Source organism: Ambystoma mexicanum, chromosome 3p (genome assembly GCF_040938575.1).
Source record: "Ambystoma mexicanum isolate Mex_15411 chromosome 3p, UKY_AmexF1_1, whole genome shotgun sequence".
Lineage (NCBI taxonomy): Eukaryota > Metazoa > Chordata > Amphibia > Caudata > Ambystomatidae > Ambystoma > Ambystoma mexicanum.
The window spans coordinates 759,465,235-759,489,301 of record NC_090925.1 but is presented as its reverse complement, the minus strand read 5'-3'; the positions used below and the strand labels follow the sequence as shown (position 1 = coordinate 759,489,301).

The following is a 24,067-nucleotide window of genomic DNA, read 5'->3' as shown; positions in this document are numbered from 1 at the left end:
CCGAAATGCAATGGCAATTCCAACCTGAACGAGAGTACCACCAGCAACCCCATACACGTGTTTCACCCTTGTTGGGGATCATCAGTGAGGTGAAGCTGATGCCTCTCTAAGCACAGTGAGAGGGAGACCACGTCTGGTTGCCCCCAGGAGACCTAGGGTTACCAATCCCAGGTTCCTTGAAATTTAGTTTGCAAAGGTAGCGGGCGCCCCTCTCTCGACAGAACAAGGCCTGATAACCTGTTCAGTGGTTACTAACCACTTGAGAGTTCGCAGCCACTGCTTTTACTCACTGTGCCTTTCACAGATGGGAAATATCCATTTGCACATCAGTCTTTGTCAATTATTATGTTCATTACATTGCTACCAAGGTACAATTTGTTTTGATGCGTCGGATGGCACTGGATTCTTTTCAATAATGATTGTGCTGCAGAGCCGGAGTCTTAATAAATTTCAGAATTGCAAGAAAGCACCAGCGTGTTGGAACACTCCACAAACCTTTGTTCTGTAATTTAATAGAGAAGGCAAGATGGGTGGAGAGGAAACCATTAAGCTACCGGTTGCTAATGAATGCGCATTCGTTTTATGGGGTTTTACTGCAGTTTGCTGCTCACAGTAATGGTCAGCCAACATCAGAGTCATTTTGGGAAATGCTCAAATTTAGCAATTCTAAAGACATCATATGCGTGTTTAGCATGTTTTAGTTTATTAAGTGCTCTGGATATTTTGTGGGAATAATAATGCAACGTTAGGAGCAGAGTCAACATAAGCAAGTGTGAGGGGTCATAAATGTGAGACAGACACCTTTGCGATGATTTTCCAAAAGATGCAATTCCTATTAACTCTAAAGGTCGGGTGAACACCTCACTATCCCCATCATGACAAGGATTTGCCTGCCTAAAATAAACTATAGGAAAACACTAACAAAAAAGGTTTCTGTCACTCACACCTTTATACACAACAAATCAATAAGGAAATATATATGTAAGTTTAACAACAACACATTTAACAGTACAGATCACACCCCAATAGTTGCTTCATCTCATAACCTGGGCAAAATCCCCAGCCCTAGGTTCAAGCAGGTTTTTCTTTAAATGTTCAAAAGGGATAAGGAAATCCTGTGTCGTAACAAAAAGTTCCAATTCAGTTCTCTTTCTAACCCAATTTGACAACACAAAGTTCCAACTTGGTTTCTAAAGACAGCTCACAATTTTTTAACAAGGCTTTCCTCTTTCCACTCACTTGTAGTCCAGGTTGTGCGAGACAGCTTCTTTACATTAACAATAAATAGTTCAGATCTTCATCAGTTTCATAACACGTTTCTGTCATGTTTTTTGGCACCACTTCGTCATAAGCTTTACCCCACCACAGTACTGTATGAGTTTCCACCTTTTTTACTCTTATGCGAGGTTTACCACACTCTGCTCCAGTGTATTCCTGCCAGAACAGAACCAATGGTTGCAAATGTTCTTGGTCTGGTATACTCTCCTACCAGCCAGTATATATACTACTGCAGCTCTCCATTTGGGTATTCTGACCTGCCAAAACAGAACCAATTGGTACAAAGTTCTATGACCTGGTTTACTCCATTGCCAGGCTAAACTACCAGTGCTAAGTACTTCTGTGGTAAGGGTCAACTTCAAAATGTTTTAACAATGCCTTCTGCTTTACACAATTAGATTTGAGAATGTCTTCAAGGAGAACAATAATCACACTGGTACTCTTTATTGAGTGTTTGCCCCACACAAGACAGGCTATGCTTCCTGAACCTCTTATCAGAAGGACAGCCCTCTTGCCGATCTTATTCCACCTTTATATTATTAACCTAATGCTGATAATAACTCTCTCTTCTTCACTTCTTTGGCACTGTGGATTTGAAGCATGCTCTACACATGGGAAATATTCTTCACACACCCTATTAGGCTCAGTCATTTCCTTTTGGCATAGCCAACCCGGCATGTGAGCCCCTTTTGCTTTGGCAATGATGGTTCAAGTTCCCTTCTGGAGATATTGCCCTTTTGTGTGGTTGGCTTTAAGGATACCCCACTATGCAACAGTCACCTCCTTCAGATGGAATCTTGGCAGTGTCTTTATGCCAACTACTTTGGTTTCTATTAGCTGGATATGTGTCACAATCATCAACTTGTTTTACATCAGTTTAGTATTCAAAAGACAAACTGGATTCAAGCAATGGGCAACCACCGAGCGCTCCGGGGTCACAATAGCCTGTCACAGCCAAACGCTTCACAATGGGGAAAGTCACAAAACAGTGCGTTTTCTGCTGCGTGACCTCTGCAGCTGAAATCTTGACCCCCCTACGACCTTCTCAGGACCGGCATCAGTTTCCCTCGCTACTCTGGTCCCAGCGTCCTGGGTTCTTCCACGATTTTCTTTCCTCTGCTGCTTCGTGGAGACTCCAATATTTCTCCACACTACTGCTCCCCTGCTGCTGCTGCCTCGCCTTCCTCCACCTTGGTCTAATGGCCTGCACCTGAGGGGGCCTTTTATGCCTCTCAGCCATCCTAAGGTTTGGGTCATTAACCTCAATGTGCTGCACTCTGCAACCTTGTTTCTCTGCAGCCATGAAGTCCCCAGCACAAAAGTCACTCCTTTCAAACAACTTTTATTTTACAATATGACATTAGGATATTGGGGTCTCAGGGAAAGTTATCCAAGATGGTCGCCCATTTCTCCTGACCTGTCTCCCCTCCCATGTGATCCTCCTGGCTAACACTGCACCAAGGATCAGAAAGTATCTTCCTTTCCCTGGCCACATGAGAGGGGTTTCAGGCCAGGTTTCCTGGGTGAATCCCTGATTCATCACACAGGTTTCAGCATTGTAAGTGCTGTGAAGACTTTTAGGTAATAATAGGGCGTTTTTGTGATTAGAAGTTAGTGTCATTCCATGTTTATAATGGAAGGTATTTACATTGAAAAGTGACATTTGGGGGGTGAAATTTTCACAGACATGTCATTTTACTACTGGTTTGGAGAAAAATGTAGTGGCAAGGCATTTACATTTTTTCTAAACTAGTTCCACCATGAAGGTTGTGCGTGGAGTAGTTATATGTTATAGAAAATTGACGTTTGGGTGATGTCTTTGGGCCATTGTCATGTTCCAATGTGTTGTGCATGTTCTAGTTTGAGGCCTAACACCTGGTTCATGGTGGGTTATTTCATCCTTGATGCACAACATTGTCTTGTGAGTGTGCCTTAGTGACAGAAAGGGAAGAACAAACAGAGTTTGAATTGAGTCAATAGTTGTAGTTGTTTTATAAAGTAGTGTTCAAAAGTGAAAAAGAAAGAAATAGTTTCACTTGGGTTTAAGGAGACATTAGGTGGTTAAAAAAAAAAGAAAGTAAAGTAGGAACTTTATTACATGTGTCACTTGTAATTAAATTGTGAGAAGCGTGTGGAAGAGAAGCAAGGAAAATTAAAGTATATGTCTAGAACGTTGCAAAGACTGAATACTTTTGGCCAATGTACATGTATAGCTATAGTATTGCGGAACCGCTGATACTTATGTTTTTCATATTTTAATTTGATACAGTAATGGTGGTACTGCCAGGAGTACCTACAAGTTGAATCTGTTATGCTCTTTTTTCTGTATGTTTTGACTTGTGAGTATGGCGAGGACGGAGTGGGTTAGTTGAGATTTGGTGTTGGTAGTAGTGCAAGTGAGAAGCAGTTTATATATGAGGGGTTCTGCTGTTATATAAATGGCAGGGTATGTTAATGTTTATTTGTAAAGCGCCTATACACAAGGCAAGTGTTTCAAAGCGCTCAAGTAGGGAGGGAATAAGGGGACAAAAAACAGTCATTCAGAGCCCTTGAATTTCTGAACGATACAAGCCTGCACAGACAGGGTAAGTGCATATAGTACAGTGTGTAGATAACAGCAAATGGGTCCGACGACTCTGTAGTTTTTCTAAGTGCATTTAGGTGCCACCATGCAAGGAGGGGAGACAGGGAAGATAGACAGATGATTATCAAAGGCACAGTACGTTCAGATCGTGCAAGTGCACATACGGTACAGGAGAGGGAGGTGGAGGGAGAGTGCGAAAAAGTGCAGGGGGGTTCCAAGTGCACCCAGTCAGTAAAAAACTGGGGTAAGTGCTGAGAGATGCCACTATCATGGGTCATTCAATACGTGCAGTAGTGACGAGGCAAGTGAGGCCCGGATGCAAGTTCGAGAGGACTGGTGAGGGTGCCGGGGACCTGTGAGACAATGAGGTACACCCAGCGGCCAGTCAGCAACCTGTGTGGAAAAGGAGGGGAAAGAGGGATATAGCGGAGAGAGAGGATTAGCAGGGTAGAGAAAGAGAGCAGGAAGAGGAGAAAAGGAATGTCTTAAGGAGTTTCCAGAACTTAAGGAGATCAGGCTCAATACGGAGGGCGGCAGGGAGGCTGTTCCAGAGGGAGGCCCCTGCTGAGGATAAAGATCTCCCTCCATGGATCCCCTATGGACGCCTTATTGTTACATTTAACAAAGCCTCTTATGATGTTCGTAAGATTGTTGCGAAACATTGGCATATTCTCAGGCTGTTATCACAGAAATTGGATCAGTAGAACGGGATGGCACTGATTAAGTTTTAATACATATCACATTTTATTCAATTAATTCATCACAAAAAAATTCATACTCATATCATAAAATCACATAAAAATCAAATTCATACCCTCATTCATAACCGCATACAGCACTCATTCAGACCTTTGAATATAAAAAGCCCTAGTGTTTTCACAATAGGTATTCAAAATATCATTACATCACATATTCATTACAACAAATGTATTCCTTTGGCCTATTCAGCAATGACCCAGTCCATAGTATCAAGTGTCATTGTATAACTGGTATCGAATTCCACCAGATATCTTTTTCAGAAAAACGTCGACACATGTTTCGGTCAGAGACCTTCTTCAGGACGTTGGGCTTGGAGCGAATACTCCACCCTGTTCTTTACGTATATGGGCCAATAGTAAAATCTAAAAATCAATAATAAAAACTACAATGTCATCCCTATTTCTTAAACGAGGTGACAGAAAATGTCACATTGTGTTAGAAATTAATACACACAAACGCCCTACTCACCCCCAAGATACACTTCTCAGGATCGTGGGTGGGACAACAGGAATAAATCCTCCACTAGCATCAGTATGTATAATGAGCCTGTGGAACCAACAAAAGCAAACAAAGGAATACATTTGTTGTAATGATATTTTGAATACCTATTGTGAAAACACTAGGGATTTTTATATTCAAAGGTCTGAATGAGTGCTGTATGCGGTTATGAATGAGGGTATGAATTGATTGATTTTTATGTGATTTTATATTAGTATGAATTTTTTTGTGATGAATTAATTGAATAAAATGTGATATGTATTAAAACTTAATCAGTGTCATCCCATTCTACTGATCCAATTTCTGTGATAACTGTATAATACCTGAAGGATCAGGGATTCTAGTGCAGGTCTACCCCTTTACTTATATTCTCAGGCTGGACAAAGATCTTGGCCCATTACTCACCAAGTCTCCCACAGTAACCTACAAACTGGCACCTTCGTTGAAGGATAGACTGGTTTCCAGTTATTTGTCTCCTGTCCAGAAAAATTCCACTAGGACCAATTGGCTACCCGCCTTACCCAAGGGTTTTACCAAGTGTCAAAAGTGTAAAGCCTGCCCTCATGCCAGTAATTGTAAATCTTTTGTACATCCAATCACGGGTATGGAATTCAGGTTAAAATATTTTAGCAATTGTGAGACTCCGTTTGTAGTGTATGTTTTAACATGCCCCTGCCGGAAATGGTACGTGGGATTCACTACATGTGTACTTAAGCTCCGTATTTTACAGCATCTCAGAGCGATTAAGAACTTTGACCCCACGTATCCTATGGCCAAACATTTCAGGCAGGAACACCATAGTGATGTTCATTTGCTTACATTTTTTGCTGTGGCTCATGTACCGATTGATCCGAGGGGAGGTGATCGCACTCTGAAATTGAGACAACTGGAAACCAGGTTTATCCTGGACTTTGACACTAAGTATCCCAATGGGCATAATGTGGATGAGGAGTTACATACTTTTGTGAGAACGTAATTATTCTGTTTCTTTATGCGCCTACACACACCTCTCCTTTTCTCTTGCTCTGTGTTATTTGATCCTGGTCCCTTGCCACTATATACTGCTTCTCCTTTTGTTTATTTGGATGTTGGCCCTGGCCTGGAATTGGTTGATTTATTTAATTTGCATTTTTTTCAAGTTTTCCAACTTTTTAAATTGTTCAGTCGGTCTATGTTGGCTGTCTTGCCCTTTTCTGATGTTTAGGGGGTTTGAATTTTGGGAGTACACGATTGTATCTGTACTCTGTAATTCTGGGTGTTTTTGACATTGCTTTTTTCATTGTAAATTGCCTTTACTTTTCCCACAAGCTTCAATATTGCATTTTGCACTAGCACTTTATGATTACCAAACTTTTCTGCCTATCTAATGCTGCTAGAGTTATAAGTTTATAATCTAATGCACTTGCACTTTACATTGCAGCCTGCAACATGTCTTTATCTTAAAGGTCGCACATATTGACTGTCCTCAAACTGTCAACAGAGTGTTCATATTAGACAGCATTATCTTGTCCCAGCTGTGTTTTCTCTATGTATTATAATCATATTGCCTTGGTGAGCTAGACATGCACTCGCATTTTATATATATATATATTTTTTATATATATATATTTTTAGCTATTGCCTGCATATTTTTTCATAAGCTTACATAGGAACGCATTTGCACTCTATGTCACAGCTGTGGACTGTTATCTGTGCTAATTTTTGCTTTGAGTGAAATTTGTTGACATCTATCTCACTGCATGTCCTTTTATTATATTTCTTCATGTTTGGTGCTGAATTTTAATGTGCTACTGATTTTACTGCTATTTTTAACCTGTTCTTTTTATGGTTAATGCAGTCTTCTGCTACACTCTAAAATGGCCGCCATGTTATTGCGCCAAACTGTTAGCTTGTCCTGGTAGGCAACATGGAAGAAGGACCCATTGTTATTATCTACTCTCATTGTTTTCATGTCTCCCTAACGTGATGAAGCGCTCTGAGAAGCACGAAACGCGTCGTTAAGGACACTGCCCTGGCGTTCTGTTCTGTTTGCTGTGTGTTATTAAACTCGTTTTTCTGTTACTTGGATTCGAGTTTGCTACTTTTTTGTTTACTGGGACCTGCAGACCTCATGCTTGGAGTGCGTTTATTTTCCTTCCTCCATGTCTTAACGATAGATAGATAGATAGATAGATAGATAGATAGATAGATAGATAGATAGATAGATAGATATAGGCATGGGTGAGCAGTAGGAAGGTTGGTTGGATTGAGCTTTTGTGAGGGTGGAAGATGGTGGATTACGTGCCTCATTTCTTGTTATTGCACTTGCAGATGTGTGGCACCACCCGTGGTTGTAGTTTTGTTGGACGTGGTTATGTTGTTGGACAACCTGTGGTTCGCTGTCCTTTTTCCACACCTTCTGGTGTGTCGGTTTTGTTCCTGGAGTGTTTCCCCTGTGGGAATGTCTGTGCCAGGGTGTGGCAGGTCCTGGCTCCGTGAGTGGCATTCTTGGATGGGAGGCGTTTATGGTTTGGTGATTGGGTCAGCATTTGGTGGTGTGTCAGTGGTGCGTTTTGTGGCATGACCAGTAGTGTGTATGTTGCTTCTATTGGTGTGCGAGTTTGTGTAGGAAGGGGGATGTTATGGTGTGTTACTGTAGTCTTGTCCAGTCCTGCTGGCCAGCTATGTATGCTGTTCGAATGTTGGTGTCTTAAGTAATTGGCAACTGAGGAGAATTTTGGAGAGTGTTCCAAGAGTGTCAGTTGGGGCGAGGATGGCCAAATGGGTGTGATGCTAACTGGAACCCTAAAATGTAAATACATATAATAAAGACTACCTGGCTTAACACTCGTGGCTCCACAGCTCGTCTGTGTCTAGTGCCCATCTGCCACCACACATCACAACATGCAAGCATACAAACGTTTCCCTGTATAAACATTTGGTTGCGTCTTCATAGATTCCAAATTGGTATGATGCCACATTCTGGACTTTTTTCCTTAACTAAGCAGTATTGCAAATGTATGCAATTTCGGGTTTTAAAAGGAGAACGCCTTCCTCTCTACTGAATCAAATATGCTGGCTTTCTTTTTGTGTCGCCCAGCAGGATCTTGGTCGGAGGAGACATGAATTATATGGCATAGCTTTGTCTGATGAGCACCTATGCATCCTTGGTGATGTTGGTCCATTGGGAGATAAAACATTGTTTATATCAACTGGTGTGCACAATGGTAAAAGGGCTACAAAAACATGAATTCTCAGATATGGTTGGTGGCTTCCTCAACGCTGCAGACAGCGGTTGACTGCCGCTGTCTTTCTGATGCAGTCTGTGTCTAGGTTGGCATTGTTGCTTCTGTCTTTGAGCAGTGATCTACCTCGAACACCTTATGCAGGTGGCCGGACCATGCCCTTTAAAGCAAAGCCCTGACATATCAAGTCCAGTTATTTTAGATTTGGTGCCTCTGCCCTTCAAAAATATCTTATTGGCTCGCAAAAGTACCATCTTGCCAATCAGACAAAATTTCAGTGCCCTCCGAAAGTGAAAAACACCCTCCCCTCTTCAAATCTTTGGTAGATCATTGCATTGAAAACGCCACTGTGTGAGTAAAAACACACAGTTTTGTAAACTTCCTTGAGAACCCACTTCTGTATGAAGGCCTGTGACACATTTCTTATCTGAGCCCATGGAGTTAGTCTCATTTTTTGCACCTCAACATCTGCATGAGCACAAATATTGTGGTCCACAAGAAGGTAAGATCTTAAATGTTTTTGTTTTCTGTCAAATCTCAAAGGAGGTTAATAACTGCGACATTCTCCTGAGCGTTAGGTAGGGGCAACAACTCTTGGATGACAGATTTCCCACGTCCACAGCCGCACGTATTACTTGGATGGAACCGATCCTAAAACTCCCTTATCAACCTCAAATTATATTTTTTGTATTTTGGCACATATATGAAAGACGCCACTTACTTTGTGTGACATGTTGATGAAGAGGGGTAGGGATCCCTCTCAGCCTGGGGTGGGTGCCGATCTGGGTTTTCACCAGAGCCAGTCCTGCCACAGAGGCATGATACATGAGTTGGAAGGGCAACAGTCCCTGTCCCTTCTACCTGTGCCAATATGGATAAAATCAGTACCACTTCTTGCCCCATGCCTCTACTACTCTATGCTGGCCAGTTTTTCAGTGGTGTAACAACAGGCGAGCAGCCTGCCTGAGAGAAAGACCATGTAGAGCAGCCAGACCTCAGGGCAATTTGCACCACAAACCAGAAATACAGATACACTACGCAACATAGGTCAGCGTGAGGAAAACGGCCCCAGCATCTGCTCTCAATGGATCAACGATCTTGGCGCACTCAAGCAAACCCACAAGGACAATAATCTTACCTGAGGCTGGGCCACGAATGGTCCACCTGTCAAACCGGCATCTCACACATGCCGGAAAGCCCTCACAAAAACAGGGACATTGGAGTCGATTCTCACTGCGGCAGGCCCCCATTGACTACAGCCATCGGACCCACATACAAGAAAAGCGGGGGGCTTAATACCGCTGTTATGCTTTTGGCTCACCTAAAACACTTCCCCTGGGACAAAAGGAAATCCATTGGTTGGCCTGGGGAACCAGGTCAGAGCCAATGGAGAGAATCAGATGAGAAACAGGAAACAGAAGATAGAGGGTTATTAAGGTGAGGTCAAGTGGAAGAAGTATTGTAGAAGAGAGTGGAGAAGGATCACTGAAAGAGTGTGCAAGGTGAGATATTGGTTGGTGGGAGAAAGTGGTATGAGTGTGTGCATGGTGTGTGAGTGGGAATGATAGAGGGAAAGTAGGTCGACTGAGGAAGTGAAAGGAGTGAATGTGAGAGAAGGTGTGGGGGCGAGGGGAGAGCAATAGTTTAGCAGAGGGGAGAGTAGTAGAAGAGTACTAGTAGAGAGGTGAGGATTGAAGACGGGATAGTAGTAATATTTTTGAGTAGAAGTGTGGCGAGGAGAATGTGGTAGAAGCTTAGAAAGGGGAGAGTAGTATTGGTGTGGAAAAAGGAGGGGACGAGAGTAGTGGAGGGTAAGATTGGAGGGTGGAGGTAGGAAGTAGAGAGACATCGGAGGGTTAGAAAAGTGTGTGGAAGAGAAAGGTTGTTTGCCTGTAGGCCATCCAAACTCGTCAGACAGCTTCTTACATGGAATGGGTTACCAAGCTCTACTTTCAATCCTGGTGTTGAGGGATGCCTGGGATAGGGAGGGCCAGCCCACTCTAGACGAGAGGGAGAGCCTTAGCGCACCCCTTTAGTATTCTCAAAATAAAAACCCTTTAACTGCCTTTGAGAGTTGGTGTTCACAGGTGTTCTTGAGGCCCCCTGTGAAACTATAAAAAGCCAGCTGAATCAATTATCAGCGAGAGGTGTACGGGTGAGGTTAGGGGTGGACCAAAAGACCAGGGAGGAGTGTGCAGCAGGAGGAGGAAGAAGAATTGGTGGAGGCTTTTTTGGCATATTGGGAGAGAGTGAAGGTATGGTATTGAGACAGAACAGTACCAATTTTGGATGTTTGTATGTAGGGGTGACTGTGTGAGAGAGGGGCAAGGCTTAAGTTAGGTGGAGTAGCTGTGGTGAAGAGGAAGTGGGGCTGGAGAAGGAGTTTAGTAAACGGGGCACTATATCCCTAGGTGTGGTTTGGTGAGCAGAACATCATATCCCTAGTGGTGGTTGGAGGCAAGACGAGTCAGTAGTTAAAGGACAACAGGATTACGAGAGTAGAAACAGGAGAAGAAAGAAGCGATATGGTCAGAAGACAGAGTGAAAAGGCAAAGAGATAGCAAGCGAGAAAGATATGGTTAGGAGGGTGGAGACATGCATAGTGAGAAGGAAGTAAGGTTGAGGTTGAAAGACAGTCATCAGATGAAAGGCACACCAGGGTGATCAACCTATTCCAGTTAGGCCACCTAGCAAGTCCCTGAGGGAGTCAAATACTATAGGCCTTCCAAGATCAGAGGTAGATTAGACAGTAGGGGTACCCTGGCTATAGTGAGCCAATCTTGGAGCAAGCCATTTGGGAATAGGGAGCCTAGGCTAGGGAAGTGGGAGCCCCTTTACCGGTTGAGGGAAAGGGTACCAACTACACTGTCACATAACTCATTGAGAACACTGCCACACAAACTAAGATATACTCATACTGTACAAACTGGGAATATAGTGGGATTGTTGGAGGTTTGCATCAGGGATGGCAAAATAGTGCATGTGCTTGCCTCATATCTGTGTTTAGCCTGAAGGACAAGTTTGATAACCAGCAGTGGCCATTGAGACAAATTGACAGCATGTGTTCCTTCGCCCCAGGAGGCAGCCACCCTCTTTGTGGCTAGGGTGTAGAGCCCGCAACGCAAGACCCTCCCCATGGGTCTGGTCAAATGGGAACTCACTGGGAGTGACTCCCCTCCCTTACGGGACAAGGGCTCTCATTCCCACAAAAACTCACTTAGCAAGCCACCTTATCTGCATATATGTGACTGCCTTCAGTAATGGAAGACATACCCCCTTTTTTATTGCACTGGTTTTTTCAAACAAAACCCATTAAAAAAGAAACTTTTCACATACATATTATAACTTACAAAAGTAATACCTTCAAAAGATTCAGATCCTTTAAAAACGTACCATTTCATTACAGTTTTTCGATCAGTTTTAGCTTAATTAAGAAGGAAACCACTTTAATGAATAGTGCAACAGGCTGACCGGAAAGAAGGCGTCCCCAGAACATCGTTGTGTTTAGTAATGTCTCCTCATAGACATACTTAATGAAAAATTGTATTCTCAAATCCTAACAGTCTATGAAGATGTGTTTTAGGGACTCATTAGTCATTTCACAATATCTACATATTGGATTAGCAACTGGTCCTCTAATGTGCAGAATCTCACTTGTGTGGATTAAATTCAATCTTATCCTCATGAAAGACTTCATGAATCTTCAGTCAGAAGATAATAAGTATTTCAAAAGTACGTTTTTTTCTGATTTAGACTGAAGTCATCAGTAGTCTTTATGAGGTTCTCGTTTCACATGTTAGTATCCAGTCCGCCTTGAATAGTTGCTTTGCTAAACCCTCAATAAAATCAGTGGCATCCTCTTGCAGATCGATTTCTTCAAGAATTAGTTTGCAGTTTTCCAGGAGCGATCTGCCTTCCCTCAACTTCAGGAGGTGCCTATACCCTCCTTTGTTTAGCTCCAAGTAATGCTGGATCAACCACGACGCCCGTAGGAAAAGGGAATATCCCTTTAAGAACAAACTAGTATGTAACCAAGATGAGTGCAACACAAGAGAGGAAAGAGAGCCATACGCAGGGGAAGCCCTCTGACGTAATGACGTTTTGGAGGACAGAGTAGAGTGGAGCCGCAACAATCCGAGGGAGAACATAAGACCAAGATGCCAGAGACCTGGACAGCAAAAGAGCTGCTGTGAGAATACAGTGTGGAGGACTATCCGACGTGGTGGTGTGACCACTGAAGCACTGTGGTGGGCCTGGAGTCCGCCCAATGACACCAACACCCGTAGAGGCGGGAGAATTGGAACGTCTTGTCGGCGGACCTTCGCAGAGCGCAACAATTCACGGAAGCACTGAGAGTGGAGCGGTTGGTAAGTCTGGAACACAGAGACGATCAACCGAAGCAGGAGCCCCGAACGAGCACTAAAAGGAAATGCCACCCATGACGAATGAAGATAACGGGGTGCAACTAAGAAGGACGAGGCCATTGGGAAGCATATCCTAAATAAAGGAACTTGGGAAAGCTACAATATTGATGTTGAGACATTGGAAAAGCTTAACAACAACATATACACCCAGAAGCCAAGGAAAGTGAATGGTGATATTAAGTATGAGCCTTGGGGAAGGCCGGAAAGAGTATCCTATGGGGGATGGAAGAAGTACACAAAGTTAAATGTTGAAGAGTGGGGGAATCCCTTAATGAAAGGCTTTGAGAAGCAATGTGAGCCAAGGTTGTCTATTGCACCCAGGGCACGGAGAAAAAGCCCAGCAGAGAGATCCCAGGAGAGTTGGTGTCGCACCCATAATGCGGATACCCCAATGACCAGAAGGATCGAGCGGAATGAAAGTGAGATAGTCAAAGTCAGAGGAAGGACTATACAAGACTATCTTAAGAAAATTATTAAGAAAAATATTGAAAATACTGAGAAACAGTACATCATCAGGAAAACCAAACCACTGAGTAGTTGGCAGGAGCTCATAAATCCGACATTGGGAACAGGAATAGAACACTGTAATGAACTGGTTTCCAGAGGTTGGCTTTTTTTCCAATCTGTTGTTATATGAACTAGGTGAACCCTGAAGTAAAGCCTCAAGACCAAGAGCTGAAGGGAAGCAGTCAAGAGAAAGACATTATTTTGGCAACTGGAGTTATTAGGTTTAGTGATAGGGTCAGGTAGATTAGGTTTTGGACAGAGGACATTTTTTTATGGAGTTGGACTTCCTGACAACATCAAGCACCTTAGTAAGTTTGGATAGGTCGGGAACACCCCCGTAACAATAGGGAAAGCTGGGTATTTTCTGTTTCATTTTCAGTACACCTGATAGAAATGTCAAGTCTGTGTCAGACTCCTCCTTCCGACCCACCACACAGCCCTTCATCCTTCCAAGGTTGATCAATTGAAAATCATTAAATTATTACAGTGCTTTGATGCAAGAGGAATCTGGCATTAAGCACTATGTACAAATATTAGATTTTGCAGCAAACAAAAAAGATCCTTGTTATAGCACCAGTACGAAGAAAAGACTGGCTCTGGTTCTGGCACAATTATCATCCTACGCTACAACAAGCTGTGCAGATCTATTAACCCAATTTTCAGCATCTTCTTACAGATGCAAAAACAGGAATTAAATGGGTGTTAATGTGGGTACAATGGACCGATATGTGTACTGCTGTAGGCAACAGTGTGAACACCTACTGGTGCCTACACCCATCCAAATCTTGCCATTACCTTAGTGCAAACCCAAGCCAAATCTAGCAATATCACTGTAACCAGAGCTGATCCTGCTCAGTGCAAATTGGGTCTCTGTCCCGGGACTACGGCAAGTAACGTGTGAAACAAAAAGAAGTAACCAGAGGGACGTAGTGTCAATTCCTCCACTAAGACTGGCTTCTATTAGCGTGCAGATTGGTTGAGGTGGACTGAGCCTAGCAATCCCACCCACCACAAGCCAATACCAGACACCATTTTGGGCAGTCTTTCCTGTGGTATGCCTAAGGCTTTGCTGTTCATCCAGGCTATGAACCACACCATTGAGAGCAATGGCCTCCATACTTTTTAACAACGACTGTAGACGCTGAAATCTGCTGGAGAGAGTGACCAAGGTAAAGCAATAATGGGTTACATGAAAATAATGGAAACCGACCAAGATTAAACACAAACTGGCAAAGTGAGCATAATGAAAATGAGCAATATACGTGTCAAGTGAGTATAATGAAATGCGATAATGATATGCTGGCTCGGTTCAAACATACAACAAAAAACTTTCCATTCAATTGTTTGGCACCTTATAGCAGCATCACCACTAGATCCTTTAACATGCAGAGATAATCATGGGTGTACAAATAGCAATCACAATCCAATGAGGAGTACTCTCTGAATGAGCACCATCAAGTACCGCAAGTGCCCATTCTCTTCTAGAAGGAGAAGATGTAGAGTTGCACACTTTACAAGCAAAGCGAAGTGAGCCGCAACCCTATTACTGTGCACAGTCCACAAGTATCAGAAGAGGAATCTATAGTAATTCTTACCTTATAGACTTCTCCAAAGGAGCCGCGCCCCAGCTTGCAGATCCTCTGGAAGCACTGGTCAAAGAAGAGCTCCTGCTTGCCCTCATCGTACAGGCGGCTGCAAAGGGGCTTCTTGTCAGGACTTCGAAAGGACACGCTCTGAGGTCGTGGCTGGCTCCATGACTGGTGCTTGTTGGGGAAGAATCGACTGATGGGGAGAGGACTCTTGGCAGGTGGCCGCGGTGGCATTGTGAAGCACAGGGAGCGCCCTCGCTTTTTCAGTGAGAAGCCTTGTTCTGCTTCCTTGAAGAAAGCTGGTATGGGAATGGGAGTGCGGCTCAGCTGAGAGTCCACCAGAGAGTCTTTGGGCACAGGCATGGCTACTGCTTGATTTGCCCCTGGGGTATGTAGAGTCAATGGTTCTCCAAATCACATCCCTAATCAGTGAAATCCCACGCAAATGCAAGGATTGTGTCATAAGCTTAAGAATCACACCACTCGCAAGTAGCGTTCCAGTTGCAGCAAGATCTGGACCTAGGAAAACAAAAAGGAAAGATAAATACAATTAACTTGCTAGAAATTCAGAAAAAACTCATATCAGCACGAACCCCCATGCTTTGACTCGCCGCCCACATCTGAATAAAAGCCCCGACATTCCCTTCTGCTCGCTTAGGCCAAATAATGTCAAAAAGGTCAATCCGAAACATAAAAAGTTGACAAACTATGGGCTTGATTTATAAAGAATTCCATTCTTTATAAATAATAAGCTGGTCAAGTGGCACAGCGAGTAGAGCGCTCGCTTTGACACCCGTGCAGAGCCTGTTAACGCAGGTTCGAATCCCGGCGGGGCCAAACTCAGCCTTTCATCCTTCCGAGGTCGATAAATGAGCACCACACACCGTGGGTAATAATAAGCAGCGCTCGGATACCTGAGGGTTTGTAGCGCTATATAAAAGCCTAATTATTATTATTATTATTATTTGCAGGTGGAAAGTGCAGTAGGAGCAAATTGTGCATGCATGATGAATCGCAAAAGTAGTACACATGCGTCACACTCAATTTGTGCCTACCACACTTTTCACCTGCCAAAATGTTCCGATTCACACACAAAATGGGGAAAAGTCCTGCAAGTCAACAATAAATGGGAAGGTGTAAATTGCCCAAATCTATTGTTAACATTTGTATCCGAATGTGGTGTCCGGTTTTGGGGAAAGAAAACCACTCACAGAAAAAAAAAAAAATGAGCCTTCCTAGTCTGAAAACGTGCAATAGGATTTAAAATGGCTGATATACACTATTGATGGAACACTATTGTTGCGTTAAGTTGGCGAGTTATGAAATGTAACAAATGCAAATCTTTTTTAATATAAATAGTACTAGTTTAGTTGAAATAGTGCATACTTGATATCTGGTGGAGGAATTAGATATTTCCGAAACACAAAATACTAGTCAGTTTATTTGATGCAGCAGAGGATCATTTTTTTTAATTAAAAGGATACATCATTTCTGGACATGAGCCAATTAAAAATAAATATAATTTGGAAAACTATACGAAAATCTGGTGTGCTGCATTGTATACACACACGTATAAACAGCAGTACCATAAAGTGGTGGTGGAAGAATACATAAAACACTGACTAAATAATTTTGAATGTAAGCATATGCTCACTCACTATATACATCAAGGGACATATTAAAAGGAAATTGGTCCTCAATTACCTAGAAGGTCTGCAGAGTGATGTAGTCCTTTTCCAAGCGACTCCTATCAGGGGGTGAACAAATGAAAATATTCTGGATTGACAAACTAAACTATTTGGCTGCCACTTCACCAAACCCCCACCCCAAAGAACAATGAAGTTGCAATGTTCAGCTATAAAAATTCAGCCCTTGTTGTAGAAAGAACAGATTCATACCTATAAGGGAAGCGGCTGCATGCTGAATAAACAGCCAATCTCCATCGCACTCCCCTTCCATTAAAACCTTTGTATAGTGTAAGGAACTCATGGTGGCAACAGTAAAGACAGACACAAGTGATAAGAGTTCAAGGGCGTTTATTAAACTGTAAATGCAGGGTGGGAAACGCCTAATCTAAACCTAAATGTTATGTTGGCATTTATATAGCGCTCTGTATATCATTGGTATGCTCTCAAAGCGCTTGCGGGTTTAACACCTTTGGGGACCGTAGTCCAGGTCAATCGAGACAGTAGGGTAGAATACAGTGCTTGGGTGCTCTCAATAGGTGTGCAGCCAGTGTGATTTGCGTAATGGTGGCTACATTCTAATCAGGTGGTTGGTCTCTGAGACTGCATTCTGGCGGCATTACGACTGTGTAGGACGTTTATTTGTGCGGCTAGGCCAATTTCTTCATGGGGTGTAACTGCGTTCTAACAGGTTGTTGAGGTGTTCATGGAGAAATTGTTTGTATGTGTGCAGCTAGGCCGAAAATTGATCGATGGGTATAGCTGCGCTCTATTGTTTGTTAGTGTAAAGTGGAGAGTGCGCATAGAGGTAGGATAGGTGAGTGTCTGGAGTGAACTTTCTGGGTCTGGATGAACTGGCTGTGATCTTCATGTTTCGCGGTAGCAGTACTCTGAGGTAGATTCACAGGATGGACTAGAGTAAGTTATGATTTGCCCAGACAGAGGGTCATTGTTCTTAGGCTCGGCCTTATGTGTCAGGGAGCTCATTTTCAGGGTCCATGGTTATGGTTTATGGTGGGTTACAAGGTGGGTCTAGGCAAGATACTGGATATAGGTCAGGATATATCTCGCAGTGACGTAGCCGTACAGAGGCAGTGGTGTTTAAGGACAGGCTGGAAGGAGGCATTGTAGAGCCCGGTTGTTATGGTGCCTTGGGAGGGTTTGTATCTTAGGTGTGTAGTTGGGCAAGGTAGTTAGTGGATGGGTATGATCAACTTGATGGCCCGAGAGGCTGCTTCTTGGCTTGCTGTAATTACTTTCCAAATAAATGTCATTGGACTCATGATTCTATAGTTGAACAAGTTACTTCTTACCTTGTAACGTTCTTTCGAGGGGGATGTTCCTCTGACGTATTCCTTATCTTGATAGATTACTTCCAGCTTGCTGGCCTCGTAAATTTGTTTTAGTAGAGGGTGCTGCGCGTCGACGTCCCTTGAGTTGGTGTCCCTCGACAGCCTCCGTATCGGCGCTGACGTCATTGTGCGTATAAATAGACTTGCGCAGCGTCTGTTGCTCAGTTCTGTTTTGAAGCTTAAGAGTAGCTGTGCATTAATTGGTTATTGACCTTAAAGGAGCGTAAGTTGCAACCAAAAGGGAAGTTTTACTGAAGGGATGGATGGGAGAGGAGCAATCCAGATTGTAGAATTTTGTAAAGGTATGTGCGGACAAACATGTGGAGGGCCAAAGAGGCTGTGATACCCCCTGGTTGATTGAATGAGCGCTAAGGTGTTGAGGGGGCTCTTTCCCTGCCAATTTGTAGCATTCTGGAAAGGCTAAAAAAATCCATCTTGAAATGGTCCGTTTTGTGATTGGCAATCCTAATTTGTGTCCTGCATAACCTATAAACAGTTGGTCTGCTTGCCTTATCTTGGCAAGTCTGCTGATATAAAAACTCAAGGCTTGCCTTGGATCCAGCCTATGTAGCCTCTCTTACTCTTTCCCTGGATGGGGAGGAGGATAGAATGAAAGTAAGGTTATCTTCTGAGTGATGTGGAATTCAGAGACTACCTTTGGGAGGAAATTAGGCTTCACTTGTAGGACAACTTTGTCTTTGTGAAATATTGTATGAGGAGGTTTGCAAGAGAGCTTGTAATCCGCTCACTCTTCTGGCAGATGTCAAAGCCACTAGTAAGAATGTTTTAAGGATGAGAAATCTTAATGAACAAGAATGGAGTGGTTCAAAAGGAGTACCCATCAGGAAATTTAAGACTAGATTTAAATCCCACAAGGGAAGTTGAAACGGCTTTGGGGGATAGACATTAGTTAAACCCTTCAAAAATTGAATTACTAAGGGTAATTTGAAATATGATGTCTCCTCCGCAGTGCGCTTGAAGATCGACAACGCTGTGAGGTAGCCCTTGATCATACCAACTTGAAGACCTGAATTTGCCAAATGGACCAAAAAAGATAACACCATTGGTGTACCGCATGAAAAGAGTTCGATATTCTTTTCTCTACACTAGCTGAAAAACTTGTTCCAACGGCAGAGGTATAAAGTCTTTGTTGCTGGCCTACTAGCCGAAAGCAACACCTCCATGACGTCATCTGGGAGGTCCCAATCCTTGTAGCTCAACCTTTCAGAAACCAAGCGTGAAGGTTGAGGGTTCTGATGTCTGGATGGAGAACCTGACCTCCCTTCTGAGAGAGAAGATCCTCCCTGTGCGGAAGACGAATCGGAGGGCTGATGGACATGTCCAGAAGGTCCGGGTACCACATTCTCCTGGCCCAGTCTTGGGCAATTAGGATCATAGTCTTCTAGAAGCTTCTCAACCTCCTGATCATCTGAGGAATGACGGGGACCGGGGGAAACACGTACAGAAGTGGAAACTCCCAGTCCACTACAAACGCGTCCCCTAGAGCTCCTCTCGGGGGAAATTCCCTTGAACAAAACTGATCGCACTTCCTGTTGATACTGGTGGCGAACAGATCCACTTGAGGGGTTCCCCAAAGATCTCTTGAAGGACTTCCTGAGCTATCTCCCACTCGTGGGAAACTGTGCTCTGCCTGCTCAGGGCGTCCGCTGTCAAGTTCTTCTCTCCGGCTAAGTGAACTGCCGATAGAGAGATTCCTTCTAGAATTGCCCAAAATCAGAGCTGCATCGCCTATCTGCACAGTGGCAGTGATCCTACGCCTCCTCTTTTGTTGAGGTAGTGCATGGCCACTGTGTTGTCCGTCATTATTAGGACATTTTTCCCTTGAACAGATGGCAGTAAAGCCTTCAGCGCTAATCTGATAGCTCTCAGCTCCAACAGGTTGATATGTAGTCTGTACTCTGATGGAGACCAACGACCGCTGATGGTCAAGTCGTTGGCATGGGCTCCCGACCGGGTGAGTGAGGCATCCATGAATACGGTTATCTCCGGCCATGGTTGCCAAAACAGTTCTCCTTTCAAAATGTTCTCCCGACAGGCCCACCACTGAAGGTCTCGAGCCACTTTGTCCGGGACCTGAAGGAGATCTGTCATTCTTCCTGAGAATTGTGACCACTGGGTTCTTAGTGCCCACTGGAGGGATCTCATTCTCAGGCGAGCCTCTGGCACATGGAAGATGCAGGATGCCATGAGGCCTAGTAACCTCAAACAGTCGAAGGCTGGGAGACCTTGGGCATTTTGAAACTTGGTGACCATCTGCAGAATATCTTGAGCCCTCACCTCTGGTGGCGAGGCTTTCCCCAGGGAAGTGCCCAGGACCGCTCCGATGAACTGGAGTCTCTGTGATGGTATCATCTGTGACTTCTTTAAATTGAGGGAGAAGCCCAGTTTGTGAAGGAAGTGGTAGACATAATCTAGTTGGATCTGAGCTTGTTCCGAAGATACTGCTCTGATCAACCAATCGTCTAGGTAGGGGTATATGTGGATCCCTTCCCTCCTTAGACTTGCAGCCACTACCGACATTAGCTTGGTGAAGACCCTCGGGGCAGAGGTCAACCCAAATGGCAGAACTCGAAATTGATAGTGAGAGTTGCCAATTGCTAACCTCAGGTATTTCCTGTGTTTGAGATGGATTGGCACATGGACATAAGCATCCTGAAGGTCTAGAGATACCAGCCAGTCCTGAAGCTGGATGATCTGAGAGAGAGTTACCATCTTGAACTTGTCCTTCCTGAGGAATTTAATTTGTTCAAGTCTCGTAAATCCAAGATGGGTCTCAGTCCTCCGTCCTTCTTCGGTACTAGAAAGTTGGGGGAATACCAACCCTTGTTCCTCTCCGCTACAGGTACCGGTTCTATGGCACCTTTCTCTAGCAGGTCTAGAATCTCCTGCGAAAGGAGCAGGTCTGGAAACTTCAGAGAGTTGTTCCCCAGTCTCTGAGGGGTGCATACAAAAGGCAGGCAGTAACCTTGGGCAACTGTCTCCAATGCCCAAGCATCTGACGTAATAGCCTGCCATTCCGTCAGATGTGGAGTTAACCTGCCCCCTACTGGTGTCTTGTGAGGAGAGACCTCAGAGTGGTTTAGAGGCGGCTGACGCAGATGCTGAGGGCAAGGAGGCACCTGCTGCTGCTGCGGCTTTTGTACTTTTAACCCGTCCACCGCGGGTGAACTGTTTTTGGCCCCTTTGAGCCGGCTGTCCTCTGCCTTTTCCGAATGCGGAATAAAAGCGAAAGGACCTACCCCTCCAAGAGGTTCCTGAGAGGCGATACGGAGTTTGACGGATTGCAGCTCCAAGAGATTTCGCTGCTGCCATGGATGTTTGTAACTTCTCTAGGCTTTCATAAGCCTTCTTACCAAACAAAGAAGTGCCGTCAAAGGGCATATTCAAAAGTCTGGCCTGTACATCTGGAGCAAAACCAGACTTTCGCAACCATGCAAATCTGCGGATTGTAGTACTTGCCGCCATGGCCCTGCTGATACTGTCAGCAGAATCAATGCCAGTTTGAAGGGACTCACACATTGCGTCTTTACCATCTTTAATAATGTTCAGAAATGCTTCCCTTTCCTCTCCTTCCGGGAGACAGTCAGCCGCAGATGAAACACACTCACAAAGTGTATGGCTGAATCTTGCGAGCGTGCAAGTGGCATTAATGGATTTAAGCGCCATGCTACATGCCGAGAAGACCTTTTTTGACATAGCGTCAAACCTTTTATCATCCCTGTCTTGTGGAATAGTAGGGTATGCAGATCTACTGTTCGATGAAGTTGCTGCTTGTAAAACCAAACTCTCTGGAGTTGGATGTTTGCTCAAATATTCAGGGTCAGCAGCAGATACCCTATATTTGGCAGTTAGTTTTTTGTTAACTGCCGGGATAACCTCAGGAGTTTCCCAGTTGACAGATATTTTTCTCTGCAATGCAGCATGAAAGGGAACCACAGGATCTTCCTGTGGGCCTTTAAGTAAAATGTCCGTAAGATCATCCTGTTGAAAAGAAGGTGAAGGTGTAGACCACCCCATGAACTCTATTATTCTGGCCATTAAGACCCTGTAAGGGGTCTCAGCATGTTCCCCTGGGTCTGGTTTAGCGAATTCTATTTCTGGGGAAGTATCTAAACCGCTTGCCTCATGCAAAGATTCTTGAAGGTCTTTCAATCTGTTCTCTTCAAAGATAAATTCCACTGGTATAGGTGTAGTGGTCCTCTGTAACCCAAAGGGTCTTTCATGGTCAGAATCCTCCCCTTCCTCATATATAGAGGACAAAGCTATGAAATAATCTGACCTTGGGTATGGTTTAAAACCCATTTCTAGAGCAGAAGGGGCAAGCTTGTAGTCACCGGTTGAGAAAACGTCGAAATTGTCGACACGGAATTCAAAGGCTTTGATGAAACCGAAAAAGGTGTCGAAAAAGTATGAATAGGCCTCGAAGAACTCGAGAGGAATCCTACTCGGAGTCTTCGAGGTTATCTACGACATCCTCGAGGTCATGGTCGAAGCCCTCGGTACGTCTACTGACTGAGATGTAGAAACAGCAGTAGGTCTGTTCTTTATCGGTGTTGAGGACGGAGTCGATCCAACTGATTTGTGCGTCGACGGGCCCTTCCATAAAGGCGTCGATGACGCAGATCTATGAGTCGAAGGAACCTTCGACAGCGGCGTCCATGACGCGGTCTTACTGCCTTTGCTCGAGGGTTCATGACGCTCTCAGGCAGTTTCTTTCGCCAGGTGCAACGACTCGCGGCATTTCGATTTTTAGGGTCTTTCACTGAGGGTATCACCTTTAGCTGTCTCCGAGGGGGTCAAGGACGCTTTCTCTAAGATGCTAAGCATTTTTTTACGGAATTCCTCCCACTTAGCTGGAGAGCTGTGTTTTATGGGGCAGGTGACCCTTTCTGGGGAAGTGGAAGAAGACGAAGAAGAGGGAGATCTACAACGCCTCTTTTTCGAGTGTTTAGATCTCAAAGACTGATGGGAACCGCTTTGAGACCTTGAACGGAAATATTTCCTGCAACGGTGAGGAGACGAATGTCTCGACTCTGCCGAGGAAACTTTCGAAGAAGTTGAAGTTTTAAAAGTCTTACCTCTTTCTAGCTTCCCCTTCCGCTCCTTCAAGGCTTTCGCCGTCATGGACATACAGTGCTCGCATTCCGAACAGTGATGCTCCGAATCCAGGCACCACAAACAGATCCTGCGAGGATCCGTCAATGACATTTTCTTCCCACAATCTCGACACTTTTTGAAGCCGGACCGGGGGGGGGGGGGTCGACGGTTCGGAAGAGGAAGCCATCAAAAGAAGATATCTTCGAGGAATAATAAGAATATACTTGAATAAAGAACTGAGCAACACGATTCCGAGGCCCGCGAAACACGGAAAAACGGAACTGAGCAACGGACGCTGCGCGAGTATATACGCACGATGACGTCGGTGCCGATACGGAGGCTGTTGAGGGACACCAACTCGAGGGACGTCGATGCGCAGCGCCCGCTACTGAAAAATATTTCCGAAGCCAGCAAGCTGGAAGTAATATATCAAGATAAGGAATACGTCGGAGGACACAATCCCTTTGAATGGTGACTTTCGGTGGCCTTAAGACGGTCCTAATCATGGTTTACAGAAAAGGCCAGGTTTTTAGAGCTTTACGGAAGGCCATGTAGTCTTGGGTGTGTCGAATGTGAGTGGGGAGAGAGTTCCACAGAGTTGGAGCCACGGTTGAGTAGGCGGACCCTCCAATCCTGGAATCACTAGTAAGAGGCCAGTGCTTGACCTTAGGGAGCATGATGGGTGGTAGGATGTAATTTTCTCTTGTAGATATGCTGGGCCGGTCCTGTGTACTGCACGGTGGGTGATGCATAGGATTTTCAAAGTGGCCCTATGTCCAACAGGGAGCCAGTGACGGGTGCAGAGGGCGGGGAGATGTGATCCCTGTGTACCAGTGCAAGTAGGAGTCTGGCGGCAGCGTTTTGGGCTCTTTGGAGTTTGTTAAGTTAGTATGCTGGTGTACCCAGATATAAGGAGTTGGCATAGTTCAATCTCGACATAACAGTGGACATAATAGTGGCAAGCCTGTTGGGGAAGGTGAGGTAAGGGAAAATGCGTCTTAGGAGCTTGAGGTGGTAGTGACAGGATTTTGATCAATTATTGATCTGAT

The 24,067-nt window shown here is 44.4% G+C and overlaps 1 protein-coding gene across 1 annotated transcript in view; it reads right to left on the bottom strand.

Annotated features, from left to right (window-relative positions):
- The window catches only part of PKMYT1 (protein kinase, membrane associated tyrosine/threonine 1), a 747,012-nt gene that overhangs the window by 677,376 nt on the left and 45,569 nt on the right, over positions 1 to 24,067 (bottom strand). The window contains exon 2 of the mRNA XM_069651669.1: positions 14,870 to 15,382. Coding sequence (XP_069507770.1) covers positions 14,870 to 15,226 — 357 coding nt within the window. The 5' untranslated portion in view covers positions 15,227 to 15,382. The remainder of the gene's footprint in view (positions 1 to 14,869; positions 15,383 to 24,067) is intronic.